The sequence below is a fragment of the Panthera tigris genome, chromosome D3, assembly GCF_018350195.1.
Source record: "Panthera tigris isolate Pti1 chromosome D3, P.tigris_Pti1_mat1.1, whole genome shotgun sequence".
NCBI lineage: Eukaryota > Metazoa > Chordata > Mammalia > Carnivora > Felidae > Panthera > Panthera tigris.
The window spans coordinates 13,771,925-13,790,015 of NC_056671.1; the positions used below are offsets into that span (position 1 = coordinate 13,771,925).

The window sequence follows — 18,091 nt, forward strand, 5'->3', positions numbered from 1 at the left end:
GGTTCCAAGCTCCATACTGATCCCTCGATTGTAAATAATTTCTCTGGTTTTGTTCTCTCGGTGATTTTGCCAAGGGTCCAATGAAGAAAAAAAAAGTACATTTTTACTATTTGACTGTAAGGCCCATATTCTATATTGACCTGCAATGACTCAAAGATCCGTTTTCCTCCTTCTCCCACTTGTCTCCCACCCCCTTCTTTTGATTTGTGGTTGGGAAGGTTCTGTTTTGGTGTAAACTTGGATTTTTTTTTTTCACCTGGTTGCCAGGCAACAGCAGTCGCCCCAGTCAGGATGCAGAGAAATGTTAAATTGTTCCCAGCCACCTCTGAGGCTGGACTTGTCAAAACTCCAGTGCAGGTTGGGGGGCTGGTTAAAAATTCAGAAGTCAGAACTTATCCCTAGCAAGCGCTAATGGGCAGGCGGGGGGGAGAAACCCAGGAATTGGCTTTTAAAATGTCTCCTCTGATGACAGAAGTCTGAAGGGGTGCCTAAGGAACCCAGGGCTGAATAGCAAATGGTAAATTATGCCAAGAAGGAGCTGTGTGACAGGCGCCTGGGTGACTCCGTCGGTTAAATGTCCGACTTTGGCTCAGGTCATGATCTCATAGTTCGTGAGTTCGAGCCCCGCGTCGGGCTCTGTGCTGACAGCTCAGAGCCTGGAGCCTGCTTCACATTCTGTGTCTCCTCTCTCTCTGCCCCTCCTCCCCCTGCTTGCACTCTGTCACTCTGTCTCGAAAATAAACACTAGAAAAAAATTTTAAAAGAAAGATGGAAAATTAAAAAGAAAGATGGAGCTTGAATAAGAGAAAAAAAGCTGAGAACATCGGAAGCTAGGATCTTAATTTATTTATTCATATATGGGACTATTCTATTCTAGCCTATCCTATACTGTTCTATGTGTGTTGAATATGTTAATATATGAACGCATTTAATCCCATTGCAAGGCAATGAAGTTGAAACAACCACAGCCTACTAGACATGCAGAAAGGAAGAAACAGAGAGGTTGAGTAACTCGTCCAAAGTTGCACAGCCAGGAAGTGGAAGAGCCGGGATTTGAACTTTGTCTGGGTCTCCTGGCAGCAGCACTGGCTGGTGGTGAAGAATGCAGATTCTAGAGCTGGACAGTCTGGGTTCAAATTCTACCTGTAACGTGTACTAACTACGTTCACCTTGCACAAACTGGCTCATCTCCTTGTGCCTCAGTTTCCCAAGTTGAGTAATGATACACGTCTAACTATTCCCATGAAGATTGGCATTTGATAACTCTTAGCCATTATTTTAATTAGTTTCTGTGAGGCTGAGGGCTTCTCTGGTCCCACCCCCATCTCTGACCTGCATCTCGCCTTTGAACTTGGGCCTGAGGTTCAGGAATAGGGTGGAGAAGCCAGGGATGGTATGTGGGGAATGTTTGATGTTGGGGAAGTTATTCTGTAGTTTAAAAGGCTATCTAGCTGTTTGTGCTTTTTGGCCAGGAAATAGGCGTGAATGTCAAAATGGTCACAGCATCCAAATGGCCATGTCCAGAAGGGCATGACGAAGCCTTGGCCCCCCCCCCCCCCCCCCAGTTTATCCTTTTATACTAACCATCCTGTCGGGGCATTTGGGGTAAGCTCCTCTTCATCTGTCCTTTTGGTGCTTTTGAGGCTCCTTCCTTCTGGAACCGGGTCTGAAGCTAGCTAGGAATTAGGTTTTAGGGTCCTCAGGGTTGTGTATACAGGGAGAGAGGGCTGGGGCGAAGGTGGTACAGTTTCTTTGGGGCCCATTCAGTGAATGCAGCCATGGTGGGGGCAAAGGTGTTGTGGGGCAGTGTGGACAGGATGCTGGGAATGCTCCACCGGGATCTGGATCCATGTCAAGACTCTAGAACTGTTCCCCAGCTGCTGGCAGCATCCTGGAGTGCCCTCAGCAATCCACCCCTCGGGGGTGGCTTCTACTGCAGAGAGCAGGCTGGTCCAGGACTGCCTGACAGAGGGGTACGAAACCCGGCCTTCTGGCCGCAAATCACGGGACAGCTCCGGAAGGTCACCTTCAGAATTCCCTGCACTGTTGGCTGAAATTTCTGTTGCGACAATATTGCAGCTCCGGCTTTCCCTCGGATCAGGTGGACTGCTCTCCCTCCCTCCCCGCCTCTCCCCTCCCCTGCCTCAGACCACTCCCCAACCCATCTCTGCCACCTCCCTCAGGGTGGGCTTCCTGGGTGGGGGTGGGGGGGACACCTGGCCAGCGACAGCAAGCAAAGGTGGGAGAAGCTCCAAGCAAATCAAACAACAGACAACAGCCAGTGAAGTCGACTCCACTTTTTAATATTGTAACCATAATGCAAACAGGCATAAGTAGACTTTTGTTGAATTCCATCAAGTTAGAAGATGAGGACGAGTTAGAAGGAGGGCATGCAGTGAACACAGCTTGGACAACCTCGCGAGGAGCGTGGGGCGGGCGTCAGTCCTTAAAGGAAGGTGCCGGAGCGCATGGGACACTGGGCGGACATTAGCAGCATCGAGAGCTCAGAGGTAGGGGGACGTCCGAGTTTCTGACGGCGTGTGTGTGTGTGTGTGTGTGTGTTTGGTGACATGTGACACCCACTCTGCCCACCTCCCCAGCTCCTCAACCCTGAATGGAAACCCATTGGGACAGCAAGGAGGGGCGGCCAACTGCGTGTTCTCTCTCTCTTTCTGCCTTCCAGAAAACCACTGCTGAGCCCAGAGTGGGTCTACGATCACAAGACAGCGCGACACAAGGAAAACAGGGTGGAGGCAGGGCGGCACAGCATTGGGCCTTCACGGGTCGTAATCAGAGCGATGCCGAGGGCACAGCCTCCTACCGAGATGGAAGCAGCATCCTTCTGTCTTGGGAGGGAGTTTGTGAAACCACTTTTTTTTATCCCCCCGGCCCCCCACCAAATCCTTGGAGTCTCAAGTTGGTGGCAGATAACGGAAACAAAGCCATCAGGCCGAGGGGACCTCCGCTGACTCCAGTAGGTCCGTGATGAAAAGGCCTCGGGCAGCCAGGAGCGTTGTTTTGGCTCCCAGGGGACATCTGGCAATGTCCGAAGACATATTCGGTTTTCACATTTGGCAGGAGGGGGACTGATACTGGCTTTTAGTGGGTGGAGGCCAGAGGTGACATGCCACATCCTGTCTTTACAATGCCCAGGGCAGCCCCCACCACAAAGAACTGGCCCCAAATGCCAATAGTGCTGAGGTTGGCTGGCCCTGGACCAGAGGCTCTGACAGCTTGGGAGCTAAGCTGGGGCACTTTGATGTCCTGGAGTCATTTTCTGGAAGACTACGGAAAAGCAGCATCTTAAGGCAGGTTTGTTTGGTCCTGCCTGCCAGGGCCACCTCGTTAAGAACAGTCGCTGTCCTGGACCAGGCAGACATGTCCTTCTTGTCCAGAACCGTTCGGACATTCCAGGACAACTCAGACGCCTCAACAAACAAAGGCATATCTACCCCTGACCTCCGCCCTTGCACGGGGCTTTGACAAGTAGTCATAGGGAATAGACTCAAGACCCGTGTTCCAGGGGTGAACATTTACCTGGGTCCTCACCTAAGACTCACCCGAGTCTCATCGGTGTTTGGGGGCAGGGATTGGCAGGGGACCGAGGACAGGGTGTGTATGATAGAGAAAGGAGAGACCAGGTTCGTGTCAGCGCCGGAAGGTCAGATTCAGATTCGTGGGACCATCTGTGATGAGTCCCGGACGGTGGGAGGTAGGGCAGGGACTCTCAGATCTCCCTTCCCCCATTCCAGCCCCTGGCCTTTAATTCTTGAGCTAACCAGGACTTTTGGATGTAGGAAGCCTTACAAGGGTTGAGAGATGTCAGTGAGGATGGACAAGTCTTCTAGGATGCCCAGACGAATATTTCTCTCTCCTTGTCACCTGCAGGTGGTCTCAGATGAACCGGCCAGTTCAGACAGAAGGCTTTGTGGGTAAGGGGGCCATGGTGATACATTAGAGGTCAGGGTAGCAGAGATGAAAATATGCCAGTTAATGGCCGGCTTAAAACAAGATCTTAACCCCACAGTTTTCCTGATGGCACGAATGGCCAACGTTCTAGAGGAGAAGGGGCCCAGGCATCTGGCTGGCCCATCCTGGCATAGAAACTACCCGTGATCTGGGTCAAAAAATCTCACTTGTTTTGGACTTTGGGCAAAACCTGACCTCCTTTTGGAAGTCCAAAGCAGGTGGCTGCCGAGAATGTGTTTGGCAAGAAAATCCCGTGTTCTAAGGCCAATGTCTACTGGCCTGGGGTCAGTTCTCTTTGTGTGCATGCAGGCATGGCCGGAGCCTGGAAGGATTCACCCCATTGGCCGGTAATCATGGCAACAAGTGTAAACTCTTCTTTCCTGTGAGGCTGGTTTTTTTTGTTTTTTGTTTTGTTTTTTCCTCATGAGGCTCCTTTCTCAGCCTAGAGGTAAGACTCTTGACTTTCTCCGCAACAGATAGGTCTCCAGTTCCTGGTGACTCAGCCCCTGGAGGGGCTTTGTCACTGCATCTGCCTCTTCCCTCAGTCCAGTCTTGGTAACCACAATACTGCACAGATAGTTCAACAGGCCAGCCATCCACGCTCTGTGCTGCAGCCCCAGTATTCTTTTCCAAGAGCAATTCCAGTCGCCTTATTTTTCCCATTAAAAAAAAAAACATTCTTAGGGATTTCCTGCTGCCTACCAAATGAAGTCAAAATTCCTCGACATGCCCTCGCCTCTCCCTAGCACCTGGCCCCTGCTCACCTGCCAGGCACCTGCCTCACCACCGTCAGCTTCCACAGCCTTCCAAAGCCACGCCCGAAGCCAGCCCCGATTTACCGTTCCCAGTCTGTGCCTTTCGTCCCCACTCTTCCTACTTCCTCGAAACCTGGTGTCCCCAGGCCGGCAGGTGCGATCCACCCAGTTCTCGAACCCCAGACATGTATGTCGATTCTAAGCCTTGTGTGTCTACATATGAGATTCTAATCTTCCACAAACAGGGACTGTATATTGTTCTGTACACATCATTGTGCCTTCTGCAGTTACTGACGAAGTGAAAAAAAAAATTCAAAAGCGTCAGTGGGCCAGGAGGTATAACTGGTTATTTTACGGGCATTATCTCATTTAACCCACTTTGCTATATAGGTGCTGTATATGGACTTGGAAAGGTTAAGTCACCAGCCCGGGGCTGTCTGTGGAAACAGGGAGGAGGGGTGATAGAGTTAGCATTTGGACTCGGGTCCGTTTCCAAAAAGCTCCATTTCGGTAAGTCCGAAGCATTTCCCCAAACAGAAAGGTCCCGGGCTGCCTCACTCTGTGGAAACCAATCAGGAAAACATTCCTCCGCTCAGGGAGTTTAATTACCTCTCTTCTTTCATAACACGAGGTGCGGGATTCATAGTCAAGACGTGATTATGGATTCATCGTCAAGATGGGGAGCGTGACCATTTCACCTTTTCCTGTTTGCTGGGGATGTCTTCTTCCTCTTGGCCAAACTCACTTTTGTTAAATGCGGTTGGAGCCACGGCAGGCCAGTTCAAGGCGGAGAGGGACCAAAAGGGCTGTAGCCTAGGTGACCCCCAAACGCCCAGTGAATCCTACTTTCCGCTCACCTGTTGTGAAGCCAAATTGGGCCCCTCGTTTTGGCTACTGGGACTGAACTAAAAACCACCACTAGAGGGCAGCATTTACCCACCCTGGATCAGACCTAAACCCTGAACCTGGACTTCACAACAGCGAGGTTTTTCCTAACAGGGATTCTGGCAAAGGAGAGAAACACATCAGACCGATCCCCAGTCTTCTCCCCGGGCATCATGAGGCAGCTTGTGTCGGGAGTTGAAAGGCGTTTACTCTAAAAACAAAACTCCTTTTTGGGGACGAAAGATGCATCCCTGTTCTTGAATCGCTGCTTCCGACTCCCTGACACAATGAGATGATGTTTCCCGCTGCCCGCCTGCTACTAGAAAGGCAGGGCTATACGAAGAAGATGCACAGAGGAACTTCACACAAGTACTTATTTGGGGACGGGGAAGCACGCGCAGAGCTTGGTCTGGAGAGGGAAGCGCTGATGAATTCCTCCTTGAATGACAGGCGGAGAAAGGCGAGGTCTAGTTTGCCCTTTGCCTTTAAGAATCTCCGAGGTTGTCCCCTCCTGGGGACGCCTCTTTGGCGCCCCCTGTCCTAAGTCCCTTCTAGAGAGGGTCGGGGCACTTTCTCTTTGGCAGGCCCCCCAAGCGGAGCATCAGGAAACGCCCACTGTGCCCTACAGAAAGGCGAAGCTGTCTCTCTGTATGCTAGAACACAATCAAACAGAAGGGCAGGCCCCTCGCACTCAAGACTGCTGGCCATTTTTGATTGGAGTCAAAGTTCGTTAATGTGTCAAAATTACTTTATCAGGCTTGAAACCACGGGATCACTCGTAGAAGTCCAAGAGCGTGTGGGGCAGGCCACCCTGGGTTGTGGTCCCGTACAAGAAGCTATGTGAAGCCTCGTTATGGCTTCCCTCTCCAACCACCCTTTTGGACGGGCTTCTGTGATTTCCTTCCTAGGGCAGATCGGCAAGTCCCCATTTGGAGGAAAAAAAAAAAAAAAACACCCCAAGACAAAACAAAACAAAAAACCCGGCGATGAGACTCTTCCTTGAGATGCTCTCCAGTCTCCACCACTTTAAAGTTTCATCTATTCATACTCTTCTTTTTTTTTTTTTTTTAGCTTCATCACATTACAAGGGGAAACTGAGGACAAGTGACTTGCCCCAAGTCACCTGGTGGCAAAGACAGGAACATTACTTCCCAGACTTGCGGGTAGGATTATCTGGGGAGGGCCAAATCAGGTGATCCTATCTGGGGCGGGCAGGGTAGGATCAGGGAGGGGGTTTGCTTAATCCTTGAGATGGGTTAGTTTCCCAGAGAGGGCTCGCTCACTGGTGCGTGCTGGGATCTAAATGCATGCAATTCTGTGAGCCCCTTTTGGATGGAGATTTCCCCTTAATCGTCACACTCCCTTCTCCCTGCCCTTTGCAACCGGGACCGTTAAGGTGCTTCAGGGATAAGAATTTCAGGAACACGGAGCACAGATCTTAAGTTATGGACACGTGAGGAACCAATACAAGGCCAGGGCACGGTTTGGGGCACTGAGAGGCTGCTGGCAACACGCCTGTCCAGGGGAGAGGGCAGACGACGGGGACCCAGGCCTGTCACATACGTGCACATACGTGCACACACACACACAACGAGGACGTCATCATAAAAAAAGGATGGGGGGGGGGCTTCAGCGGCAGAGGGACTGGCTGGGACTCTCCTGACCAGTCCCTGCAGCCTCTCCAGGGGAAACCCCAGAAAACAAGCCCTAATAGGAGCGACGGCCATGTTCCAGTGATTTCATGCACCAGTGATTTGCCCTTGTCAGGAAGAGAGAGAGAGAGGGGGACACAGTTTTGTAAGAGCCACTGTGGATTATAAAGGCATTGCATTGCAGCAGGAAAACTCAAGGAGAAAACCCAGGAGGGCCAAGGAAACCACCGAGGGGTGGGGACCCAGAAGAGGAACAACCACGGTGACAGGACGAGAGGGACAGCGGGGGCCACGTGGGGTCCCATAGGGAAGGTTCAGCAGTGTCCACGCTTAGGAAACCTGCAGCCGCCCCTGCCGGAGTGCAGGGGACAGCCCCCCGGCCATCCATCTGGGCAAGAGGAGCCAGTTAGGAGCTGAAAACTCTGTAGGAAGACAGGGAGGGAGGGAGTTAGTGTCACAGAACAGAGCTGCTCTGTTTCCTTGCAGAGCCCCAGGGAAGCCACCAAGCTCTGGGCACAGGGCACCAAGCTCTGCCGTTTCTTCTGTAGCCTGCCCACCCCCCACCTCCCCCCCCCACCCCCCACTCCTCGCCCCCAGCTGGGGCTCCTCTGGAATGAACAACACAAAGGGCCAGGAAGAGGGACAATGAAAGGGGCTTTCTGACAGCCAGAGGGGTTGTAATCTGAAAGGCAATCAAGTGTGGGCCTACTGGACACGAAATATGTCATCCTAAGGGGGGAGAAAGGAGGCTGCTTAAGAAATGGGGCGTCTTGGGGCGCCTGGGTGGCATCTGAGTTCCGCTCAGGTCATGATCTTGAGGTTTGTGAGTTCAAGCCCCGCATTGGGCTCTCTGCACTGGTGGCGTGGGGCCTGCTCGGGATTCTCTCTCTCCCTCTTTCTCTCTGTACCTCCCCCACTTACATGCGCGTGGGCGCTCTCTCTCTCTCTCTGTCAGAATAAACAAACTTAAGGAAAAAAGAAACGGGGTGTCTTCCCTCTGCTACCAAAAACGAGACAGCCGAATTCCCACTTAATTCAACACAAGGGGCATCCGGTGGTGGTCTGGAAGTTCTCTGTGGCGGGAATAGGGTGAGCGACCTTGCAGTCGCAGTTCAAAGGTCAAGGCCTTCAGATAAGGTTGAAATCCTGAGACTCAATCCAGTCTCGCGACGTCTCTGACTGTTCCCAGCAACTTCCAGAAGGCCGGTAAACTTGTCATAATAACACCAATTGGGATTTGTGTGGATGAGAATGTTCTGAGCGACTTGGGGGGCGTGGGAGGCGGTGTAAATGCCGGGAGCAGTGGCTACAACACGCTTTCCCAGAGGCTGGAGCCATTGTTCCACTAGGGGGCGCCCCAGGCAGACGCTGGGCACCCAAAGCCCGGGTTCCCACACATGGAGGGGCCTCAGAATCCCCGAGGGCTTTCTAAAACACAAACCGAGGTTCTCGCTCCAGAGTTTCAGAGTCAGCAGGTGTGGGGGGGCCTGAGAATGTGCATTTGCCCTCCTCCCTCTCCCCTCCCCCCCCACATTGTGGGAAAGCCAGCGTGAAACGAAGCCTGACACCCCTGCCCGCCCCTTGCCCACAGGATGGAGGCTGCTTACTCATCAGTGTCTTTTTTGCTCTCCTCAATGAAGGCAATGGATTCAGATCTAAGGCGGTTGGTCACTTCATATGTTCGCAGGGTGACCCCGAAAATATCCTCATGGTACCGGTTGTCATCCTGGGGGACAGAAACAGCCCTCAAATGCCAGCCAAAGGCGGGAAAGGGACAGACAACGCTGACACCCTGGAAAGAAGTGGTTCCTAAAGAAACAAGGTGTAACCCAGCGCCCCCTGGAGGATCTCTGGCCTCCAGGGCTGCGTTTCACAAGCGGTCTCTCCAGCCCAGGGCGCAAAGAACATTTCGCTTTGCATCCAGAAAGAGAGCTGCTGATTCTGAGGACAGAGGGAGTGAGGAGGTCAAAGGGAAACCTCGCTCCCCTTCTCTCCCTCCTCCTGTTCCTGCAAAGTTCAGCTCTGGGCATGGCTGGGTGGAGTGTAAAAGGCATCACAGCCCGAAGAAGCCAGCAGAGATGGGAGAAAAGAAAAGTGCCCGTTTAGCACTCAGGGAACACTGCACAGCCACCAGAGTGGAGACTTGGCGGGCACACATGAGTTTATCCAAAGACGGGCATCTTTGCGCAGAAATAAACAACCAAAAAAGAGGAATCTCCTCTGGGGATTCAAGAAACAGCACAAGTGATGACGGATTTCTGGCGTCTAAGAGTTTCTGGAGAATGTGGGAGCTCCTTCAGCAAACTGAGGGGCAGGCAGCAAGAACATCCTCCCAGGGCCGTGTCCTTGAGGATTCAACAAGGGGAAAGTGTGCCCCACTGCTGAGGCAGGGCACTGGTTGGGGGAACAACGCGGAATCACAGTGAAGCACAACGAGGCACAGAGTTCAGTTCTGGCACCCTTCGGTCCTGAAGGAAGTTGCATATTTGTAGAATGGGTTCACCTTTAGTTGGGGTAGTCTTTGAACCTTATTTTGCAGAGGTCCGGGAATCTATGACAGTGTTTCCAAGGCTCATACCAAAGAGATTGAGCGATAGGAGCTCTCTGCCGCTCCCCTTGGATCTGTGGCATTTCTACCAGAAAGTTCTTTTCTTTTTCTTCTTCTTCTTCTTCTCCTTCTTCTTCTTCTTTTTTTAACCACCTGGGGTTTAGCATTAGATTTAGGGCAAGACTTCTTGTGCAAAAAAATGTTTAATGCTCATTTAGGGAAGAAGGGGGAAGGATGGGATCATCTCTGGAGCTTTGTGGAGGCATGGGACTCGGTTCTTCCTATTTGGGGCAGCTGGTCACTCAACCAGGACTCTGCTTGCTGGGCTGCTTCTAGCCTCTGTGCAAATTAAGTGAAAGTACCCCTCTTTCTGGGGTAGACACAGTTCCGTGCCAAGGTACATGGCTCTGTGCAAACATAGGGTGGCTGGCCTTAGACAAACTTTTTTTTGTGCAGTGTTCAACCTGCACCACCACGCAGGGCAGTGCTGCAGCGTGGTTCTGGGGGCAGGAAAAGTTGGGTGTGGATGGTTTCTATCTAGCTACCCAGCAGCCCACTCACTTGTTATTTTCACACAGCACTGCCGCCATCCCTATTTAATACCTGCACCTGCACTGACCCAGAGCCCAGTCATCCTTCCTTCTCTCTCAACTATGGTCTGGGGCCACCAGTATCCTCCACCTTGAGCCACACATGGGAAAATGGAGCAGCCGAGGATGTCATCAAGGCTCCCCCGATCACTGAGACAGGCGGGGTGAGGAAGAGGAGACGGGAACTGGATGCCAGAAAAGGGATCCAAGAAGCCGGCCTGTCACTCACCCTCAGCCTGCTGATGAACACGCCGGCATCCTCCGCTGAGAGTTTCCCTTGCTGGGTCATGATGCGCTGGATGGCTTTGAGGACATCGGCGGCCATGGTGACGTCCCCGCAGACGTAAATGTGGCCCCCTTGCTCCTTCAGGGCTCGGTACACAGGTTCTGCCAAGTGCTCCTGCAGGATGTCCTGAACGTACTTCTGCGGGGAGCAGGAAGAGCCATGGGGAGGAGCTGGGGTCCGGTGCAGCTCATTCCCCCAGGGGAGCGGAGCCCGACACCCGTGACCCCAGGGGACCGGGAGGAGCGAGTAAGACAGCGAAAGCCAAGCCAAGGGTGTGCGAACGGGGCTCAGCTGTGCTAAGGACCCTCTAGGGGGGAGGACACACCCCAGCGCCACCCCCTGGAGCAGCACAGAGCAGGGCACTATCTACCTGCTCCCCTCTGCAACGGCCAGCGGTCACCCACGGGCTGGGAACGCCTGTTCTCCGCGAGGTGCGGGTTTCGCGCCTGCGGGCATCCTGGGCCGGGGTCCCAGGGAGGCCCCAGGCCAGACAGCAAGAGGCGGGAGGGGCGAGGGGCTCTCAGTTCACACCCGCACAAACCCAGCACACCGGTTGTCAAACAGCCGCTGCCCGGACCCTCTGAGTGCCCACCCCACCCCAGCTGCCCTGGGCCCTTTCCGGGGACCGCCCGCTGGGTCTCCCCAAGACCCAGCAGGAGCGTGCTCCAGTCCGGTGACCTGTGACCATTCTGACGGGTAGTGCCTCTAATGGACTGTTAAATGTGTTTTTCGGTTTTTTGTTATTCATATTTTTAAGTATTTTTTTTTTATTTTGGTAAAATACACACCACATATAATGAACCGCTTAACCCTCTTAAAGTGGACAATTCGGTGGCATTTCGTATACCACAATCTTGGGCCACCAGCACTCTGTCTAGTTCTAGAACTTATTCATGACCCCCAAAGGAAACTCTGTGCCCATCGGCAGTCAGTCCCCCGTCCCCGCAGCTCCTGGTAACCAACAAATCTGTTCTCTGTTTCTATGGATTTGGCTGTTCCAGATATTTCATAGAAGTGGCATCAGAGGATATGGGCTGTTAAATATTTTGAATCGGTATTTTTGTGCTCCTGCTTCCTGAAGTACAGAGCAATGTTCCGCAGGAGGATTCGGGAAAGGTGGGGGTGTCTGCAGGTGTTGGGCTGGGGTGTGGGGACTGTGAACGGGCCGGATGTTACCTTTGGTTTGTCTGGCTCCCGCGAGTAGGCCGTGTAGAGTTCTCTGAAGACCCCCTTGTTCTTGGCCTGTAGAGTTTCCTCCCTGTAGATGTGGTCTATCTTGGATTGCCGGCACCCAAACACCAGGACCATGGGGCAGGGGCTCATTCCTGGGGACCGGGAAGATCTCATGTCACTGACAGCTCTGAGGCCTGAGCTGGGGCTGTGGGTGGTGATGCCAGGGGTGGGGTGCTGAAAGGCTTGGTGTGTACCTTGCGGATACAGGCACACAAGCACGGGGACAGGCTGGGGTACATACACACACACACACATGCACACACTGAGGGAAGCAGGTATGGTGTGCTCAGGGTCTCAATCCTTCCTTCTGCCCGCACCCCCTGGCTATTTAGCACCCCCCCCCCCAATTGGGTAGTGCTAGAGGCCTAGACTGTGGAGCCATACTACCTGGGTTCAAATCCCAGCTCGGTGTGATGGTGGGCAGCTTACTTAATGTTCTAGGTGTGTATTTCCCCACGTGCAAATGGAATAAAAATAGCATCTATCTTCCAGGGTGACTGAGAAGTAAAACAGGGGAGCCCAGCATGTGGCGAATCCTTTATCAGTATGAGCTATTCCAACCAGAATGACTGGTCTAGGACGGAAGCTTATTATTATTATTATTAATATTATTTTAACTTGTTTTTCTGTCTTGCTCATCGTTGTGCCTGTGGCACCCACAACAGCGTTTGGCATTTCTCACACGCTCAATAAATCCCCGTTTAACGCATACTGCCCCTGTGGGTTTCTTGCTCTCTCTCCTCCCAAAGCTGATGTGTTGTGTCTCTCACACAGCAAGGCTTGCCCTCGAATGACCACCTTTGGGACGATCCCACACCCACACATGCATTTGAGAAGGCTTAAGGTTTATTCTTCCAGGTCTGCGTGACATTTCAGATGGGTCCTATCTTAACGGTCAAAGAAATGTCCTCTGGGGATGGAATTTCAGGCCCGAGGATGAACTGGGTTGGGAGAGTTGTTTGGATGTGTCCTTTGGAGTACAACTGTGGACCTCACCTATGGGTCCGGTCAGTACTATGACCCACCCACCCCCGCCCTTCCCCAGGCAGTGATGCAACAGAGAGGTAACGCCATCATTCGTCTGGGTGGCTGGGACACAGGCAGGTGTCCCCGGGTCCAGGCGGGGTGGAAACCCCACGGCTGCTGAACTCTGACCCACCTTTGTGCTGGATATCAAATTGTCGCTGCTGCCAGAAGCTTCGGAAAGGGGCAATGCCAGTGCCTGGGCCAATGAGGATACAGGGCACTTGGGGATTTCGGGGCAGGTGGAAGCTGGGTGCTCTGGGCAAGAAAGAGAGAATCAGAAGGCTGGCTGAGCCCAAGTCTGATCAAGGATGCCTGACCGTCTTGGTAACTCAGTGGGGTCGCACTCTTCATGTGGGGTCTGATCAGAGTGAGGGGGGGTCCCAGAGATTTGGGGAATCCCCCAAACAGGAGGTAGTCTGGCTACGACTCCAATTCCCAATTTTCCTCGTTGCTGGGCTAAGCCGCAAAGGGCAGTGGGATCGATTTAACTCAGGGTTTCCCAACCTCAGCACTCCTGACATTTGGGGCTGCACACTTCTCTGCTGCGGGGGGGCGGGGAGCCCCGTGCGATATTGAGCAGCACCCCCTGGACCTCTACCTACTAGATGCCAGGAGCACCCTCTATCTGTGACAAGCAAGAGTGTCCACATAATTTGCCAAATGTGCTCTGGGCGGGGACGGGGGCGGGGGAGAATCCCCCGCTCTGAGAACCAGTGGTTTTTTTTTTTTAATTTTTTTTAACATTTATTTATTTTTGAGACAGAGAGAGACAGAGCATGAACGGGGGAGGGTCAGAGAGAGGGAAACACAGAATCTGAAACAGGCTCCAGGCTCTGAGCTGTCAGCACAGAGCCCGACGCGGGGCTTGAACTCACGGACCGTGAGATCATGACCCGAGCCGAAGTCGTCCGCTTAACCGACTGAGCCACCCAGGCGCCCCGAGAACCCAGTGATTTAACCACCCGTGAGATCTCCCAAGATCAGGGAGCAGACTGCCGTGTATAAAAGAACCACGGGGGGGGGGTGTTTAAAGTGCCGAATTTTGGGCAATGCAGCAAGTCTGGGCTCAGGATACTGTATTTTTGAAGCACCACAGGGGGGTTCTCATGCTGATGGCATATGGACCATCCCATGAGCACTCTACTCCCAGCAGCTGAGAAAAGTCACTGGTCGAGACCACTGCTCAGGTAGAGAAATTTCTGGGTGCCAAAGCAGGAACCTAGCGTGGGCTCAGGTATATCCTTTATTGTGAAAACTTTTTTAAGTTGTATTTTTTATTTGATTGTGGTAGGAACACTTCAATGAATCCTACCCTCTTAACAAAATTTTTAAGTGCACAGTATAGCACTGTTCACCGTAGGCAGGAATGCCCTTTTAAAGTGAGTTTGGGGGCGCCTGGGTGGCTCAGTCGGTTAAGCGTCCGGCTCCGGCTAAGGTCGTGATCTCGCGGTTTTGGGTATGAACCCCGCGTCGGGCTCTGTGCTGACAGCTCGGAGCCTGGAGCTGCTTCGGATTCTGTGTCTCCCTCTCTCTCTCCGCCCTTCCCCCACTCGTGCTCTGTCTCTGTCTCTCTCTCTCTCTCTCAAAAATAAATAAACCTTAAAAAATAAAAAAAAAAAAAGTGAGTTTGGGAGGAACAGCTCTGATCGATGCGGGGTGGGGGTGGGGGGATGGCTTGGATCTTCCCCATCTCCAAGAAAGTGGGAAACGGATAGGGTGGCCGGGAGACATCAGATAGAATTTCCACAAGGTTGCCTATTCCAGGAAAGCGGATATTGCATTTGCCCGGCCGTCTCCTGCAGCCCCAGCATCCAGCCCAGTCCGTGCACTTGATACATATTTGTTACCTTGACCTGACTTGAACTGGAGGGTTTGCCCAGTTTCTGCTGCGTCACCCTCCCATGATCCCACTGACTTAACAACTTGGAGTGATTCGGAGTGTTTGCTGATCTCCATTCTGTCTGACTCAGCCATTTCTCTAGAACCCGTGGGGCTGGTCCACCTACCCCACCTCAGGACATCCATATGCAGATTTGGGACAACGGTCATTCCTTTTCAGTTGCCACTCACCCTCTCACGAAACAGGGGACCACTTCGTCAGCCGGTATCCGGTTGAGCCAGGAGGAGCACACGCCGTGGTGAATTGGTCCTTCTCCATCTAGCAGAGGAACCAAGGCGGTCTGGCGCGCCTCCTGTCCCCAAGGTTCCCCGTCCCCGGCTTCCCCGCTCCCTCCAGAGCAGAAGGCCCAGAGCCCCATGCCAAGTCTGTGCCTTGGAATTCCTGGTCTGGACATGGTATGGTTGGGGTGAGCTCACGGCTGTGAAACCGCCCAGGGTTCCTGTGGGTAAGGGTGGGTCGGATTCAGATCCTGCCACTGACTGAGGTCACCGTCAGTGTGCTCTGGGTGACCTTCCAGGATGCCGGTCTCAGAGCTCCCCCGGGCACTGTGCATTTTAACTGCTTTATCAAGGAGGGAAAATACAGGAGGAAAACGCTAGGGTATCTGACTGACCTACAACCAGCTGGACATCACGCAGCAGGGAGCTCCCCACCCCGAGGGATGGGTGGGGTGGCTTGTTTGAGTCGCTGCCTTGGTGGGGGGGGGGGCGATGAGGAGATGACAGTAAAAGGGCTCTCAGGCTTGGGGAGTAGAGAAGAATTTCAAGCGCACATCCTTCTCGCTTCCTGATTCTGCACCGGGTTGGCTCTGCCTGAAGGGGCGATCCACCTGCCCTGCCCCTTTCCCAGCTCCTGGCCTTGGGGATGGGTCTCCTCCCTGGGGACTTGGGATTTGGCAGACCTGCAGAGGCCCCTGGGGGCAAACGCAGACCCGGAGGCTCTCCCAGTGCCCTTGCCCACCTCGGGTGTGGTAGGAGACAACGGCCACGGTGAGGTGCACCTCGTCAGGGTACATGTCTGGGGAAGAACTGATTGAATAGTATCGAGGCTGCAGCAGGGACAGCTGGGTCAGGAGCAGGGTGGTGGGCATCTGGATGGACGGGAACTCTTCCAGCACCTCCACGATGGTGGGGTTCTTGCCCCATTTCCATTCCTCGTACTCCTGCAAGCCCTGTGCCAAGGAGAGGGACACAGGACTCGCACCCGCCCCGGTACACACTTCCAACGAGGGCACCAGGATGTCCAGGGAAGGTAATGAGCCATCATAAATGATGGCTAACATTTATGCAGTAATTACCCCGTGCCAGCTTTTAATTCTTACGACCGTATGAGGCAACGGACAAATATGGACGCCCTTTGGCTTTAAGGCAGTGATTCTGGGTTTTGAATCCAGGTGGGGGGTGGCAGACTTCAGCCCGACAGGGAAGTGTGGCTTAACCACCTGTTTCGTAGGAGCCTAGGAGCTAAGAGTTGTTTTTACGTGTTTGAACGGATGGGAGCTGGGGATGAAATCAAAAGAATACTATTTCACGACACGAGAATGTGATATGAATTTCAAATTTCTGCACCCACAAATGAGGTCTGATTGGACCCTGGCCACGCCCACCCACTTAGGTGCTGTCTATGCTTTTGTGCTATAACAGGAGAGTTTACGGGGTTGCGATAGAGACCTTAGGCACCGTGAGCCTAACATACTTCCTACCTGGCTGTCTATGGGAAAAGGTTGCTGACACCCACTTTAGGCCGTGTGGCCCCAGAATCTGTGCTCCCAACTATTATAGGTCCTGCCATATGTAAAGCTCAAGAGAGAAGGACCTGGAAATGGAAGGAGTTGTGACTCGTTGATACAGAACTCAGACCTGTGATCTGTGAGTTTGCAGGGCTGGAGACGATGCATCTGCAGAGAGCATAGGTCAAGTTTAAGATGGTGAATGACAGCCCCAAAGGAATAGGTTAGGGTGTGGAGGACCATGTTCAGGGGCATGTGGACAGCACAGCCCCTCTGGGGCTCTGGAGTTATTTTTCCTACATCTCAGAAGCTGCCCTGGGCATTCCCTTATTGCTTACATGATGCTCAGACTTTGAGGAATAAAGTCTATTATAAGTGCATCGTATAACAAAGCTTTCCCCCATGTTCCTAAAGGCGACCCTTGCTCTACTGATAGGGTATGGCACCCTTAAGGACACGCCCCCCCAGACCTCCAGTCTCACTGATCTCTAGCTTACAAGGGTGCAATTAGCCAAGAGCCTCAGGAACTGCTGTCTGAAATGGACACCCACTAGAAACAGACATGGGTCACCGGTGCTGGTCCTTCCGAAGGCTGCATCTGCCGTTCTAGATGCTTCCATTCAAACTTCCTTCCCTCTCCTTCACTTGGGGTCAGACTTGTTAGAGGTCTGATGGTTCTCCCAGCCTTACCTGAGTCTTTGCCATTTTTCTCTCACACAGGTGTTTCCCTTATTCAAAATCCTCACTCATTTAATCCCACCTTAGAGTTTGCGCTCTTTGGAAGAAACGGGCTAAGACATACAGTTTATCAAATTCTACTTGAAATCATCCCGTCCGAACAGTGCTGATCTCTGGTCCCTCTTCATAGCAGCCCCTGACTCATTAATTACACCTTTAAATTAAAGTCATGCATGTACACAGCGTAAAAAGTGAAACAATTCTGCAAAGCTTATGATGAAAATTAATGCTCTGACTTCTCCAATCTGTTTCCAACTTTCCAGAGTTAACCCCTTACAACTCTCTATAAATGTTCCTTTTGGTGTTACTTTTCTCACTTCTAAATACAGGTGATCCTCAAACAACATGGGTCCCTCAAACACATTTTCTTTTCTCTAACTTACTTTATTGTAAGAATACGGTATATACCACATATAACATACAAAATGTGTGTTAATCGACCGTTTATATTCCTGGTAAAGCTTCCAGTCAACCGTAGGCTATATTTGTGGCAATTCTGGGGGAGTCAAAAGTTATATGTGGATTTCTACTACATGGGGGGTGGTTAGCACCCTTAACCCCGGTGTTGTTCAAGGGTCGACTGTAATGTGCATTCTTTGAATTAGCCTCTTCCTCTCTGCCCATCATTCAGTGCCCTCTCCTGGACAGCAGAAGAACGCTAAACCAACGTTGCTTAGTGGAGAGGAGCCCCCACTGGGAGAAGTCTGGGTGGCCCCCCTGGGTAGGATTCTACTGAGCCAGGTTTTGCAGCAGCTTGGGGCAAGGAAGCCCTAGGCTTCA

General features: G+C 52.5%; 1 protein-coding gene across 1 annotated transcript in view; it reads right to left on the minus strand.

Moving 5' to 3' along the window:
- Positions 1 to 7,408: 7,408 nt before the first annotated feature.
- NOS1 (nitric oxide synthase 1) overlaps positions 7,409 to 18,091 on the minus strand; it is a 112,626-nt gene continuing 101,943 nt past the window's right edge. Inside the window, exons 23-29 of the mRNA XM_042962140.1 lie at positions 15,805 to 16,015; positions 15,015 to 15,102; positions 13,078 to 13,199; positions 11,862 to 12,010; positions 10,629 to 10,823; positions 8,869 to 8,987; positions 7,409 to 7,683 (exon numbers count right to left, since the gene is read on the minus strand). Coding sequence (XP_042818074.1) covers positions 7,668 to 7,683; positions 8,869 to 8,987; positions 10,629 to 10,823; positions 11,862 to 12,010; positions 13,078 to 13,199; positions 15,015 to 15,102; positions 15,805 to 16,015 — 900 coding nt within the window. The 3' untranslated portion in view covers positions 7,409 to 7,667. The remainder of the gene's footprint in view (positions 7,684 to 8,868; positions 8,988 to 10,628; positions 10,824 to 11,861; positions 12,011 to 13,077; positions 13,200 to 15,014; positions 15,103 to 15,804; positions 16,016 to 18,091) is intronic.